The sequence below is a fragment of the Gekko japonicus genome, unplaced genomic scaffold, assembly GCF_001447785.1.
Source record: "Gekko japonicus isolate JY-2015 unplaced genomic scaffold, Gekko_japonicus_V1.1 scaffold3508, whole genome shotgun sequence".
Taxonomy (NCBI): Eukaryota; Metazoa; Chordata; class Lepidosauria; order Squamata; family Gekkonidae; genus Gekko; species Gekko japonicus.
In genome coordinates, this window is record NW_015165343.1 from 1 (window position 1) to 1,784 (window position 1,784).

Genomic DNA, 1,784 nt, shown 5'->3' on the forward strand with positions numbered 1-1,784 from the left:
AGAAAGAAGGCAGGTGGAAAGAAAGCAAATAGATGGTGGTGGAGGAAGAGAGAGAGGTGGAAAGAAAGCAACTTTAACTTTAAATGCATCTGCCTCTGAGCACCTCGGAGAAGGGATTTAAAGAGACAAATGCCTTCCCCAAGCCGGCTGGCGGGGGGTGGGTGTCTTTAAGAACACATTTAAAGTTAAACTTGCTTTCTTTCTCTGCTTCCCCCACCCCTCTCAAGCCTACCCAGGGAGGGGAAGACCCATCGGGGAAACATGCCTTCCTTTCACTTCCCCAGCTGCCCTGCTGGGAGCCACACAATAGGTGTGAAAGAGCCACGTGTGGTTTCCGAGCCACAGTTTGGCCACACCTGCCCTAATAGGCCTGCTAAGATTTGCAATTCCATCTAGCCTCTGAGGAAGCTTGCATGGGGCTGTATGGCAGTGGAAGGCAAGGGAAAAGAGGGGTAATCTAAGAACCTTAGACCTGGCTTTCAATTGGCTCGGTATTCTCTGAGCTGTCTCCTCCTCCTCCTCCTGTGCAAAGACGGTGGGGGCTGGGCTACAGCCAGCGGAGGGAGATAATGCAGATAACTGGGACAAGGGCTGCCTGATCCCATTAAAACACCCAGCTCCATCTGGCCTGCTCCTCTAACCCTGTTTTCGTTCTGCCGGGGAGCAGAGAGAAGCGCCATGAACAGGAACAGGAAGCCGCTGGGAGGCAAAGGCGTCGCCCCACCTCGGCAGGTGAGTCCTCTGACAGGGTTCCTGCCCTCTTGTCGTGTCTCTAAACAGACTTCCTTTCAAGGGCTTTGTTCAAGGGCTTGTACGTGTTGCATTGGGAAATGCTGTACAGGCAGCGGCGGCTCTGTCTTGTGAAACTCTGTGATGTGTGGAATGGATCCTCTTTCGCGTAGTGGTGAAGTGCGCCGACTTTAATCTGGGAGAACCGGGTTTGATTTCCCCACTCCTCCACTTGCACCTGCTTGGATGACCTTGGGGAAGCCGTAGTTCTGATAAGAGCTGTTCTTGAAAAGGTTTCTGTCAAAGCTCTCTCAGCCCCACCGACTTCAAAGGGAGTCTGTTGTGGGGAGGGGAAGGGAAAGAAGTTTGTGAGCCGCTCTGAGACGCCTTCGGGTGGTAGTGAAGGCCAGGGTATAAATCCAATGTCTTCCTCTTCTTCTTTCTTGCTTGGCTTACACCTGCAGCTTGTAACATCTTCCATCACAGCTTGTAACTTACACTTGCAGCTTGTAACATCTTCCATCCCTGTAGCTGTAAAAAGAACTGGTATAATCCTAACTGTAGCTGAGTAAATGCCTCTGTTATCTTTACATTGTTAAAAATTTCATGTGGGCAGCCGTATTGGTGTGAAGCAGTAGAACAGATTTAGAGTCCAGTCAGGCACCTTTAAGACCAACACAGTTTTATTCAGGGTATGAGCTTTTGTGTACGCTTTTTCAAATATATTGGAAGGAAGGAAAAGCTCAGACTTCTAGACAGGGGCTTTACAGCAAATTAACATGTAACTTGATGAAAATGAATACATTACGTGTTAAGTCCCCGTCTATACGTTTGAACCTTACCTACCGTTCCAATGTATTTGAAAAAGTGTGCCTTGCACACAAAAGCTCATCCCTTGAATAAGACTTTGTCGGTCTTAAAGGTGCCCAACTGGACTCTAAATTTCTTTTTTTAAATTTCAGTCAACTTTTGTAGTCTGCTGGTATTTGTAATTGTCTGTAAGAAATCAGAGCCTATATTCCAGTTCACAGAGTACCTGTAATTGGTTCATGGCA

At 47.9% G+C, this 1,784-nt stretch overlaps 1 protein-coding gene across 1 annotated transcript in view; it reads left to right on the forward strand.

Annotated features, from left to right (window-relative positions):
* The first annotated feature begins 668 nt into the window (after positions 1–668).
* CC2D1A (coiled-coil and C2 domain containing 1A) overlaps positions 669–1,784 on the forward strand; it is a 68,069-nt gene continuing 66,953 nt past the window's right edge. Inside the window, exon 1 of the mRNA XM_015410567.1 lies at positions 669–732. Coding sequence (XP_015266053.1) covers positions 679–732 — 54 coding nt within the window. The 5' untranslated portion in view covers positions 669–678. The remainder of the gene's footprint in view (positions 733–1,784) is intronic.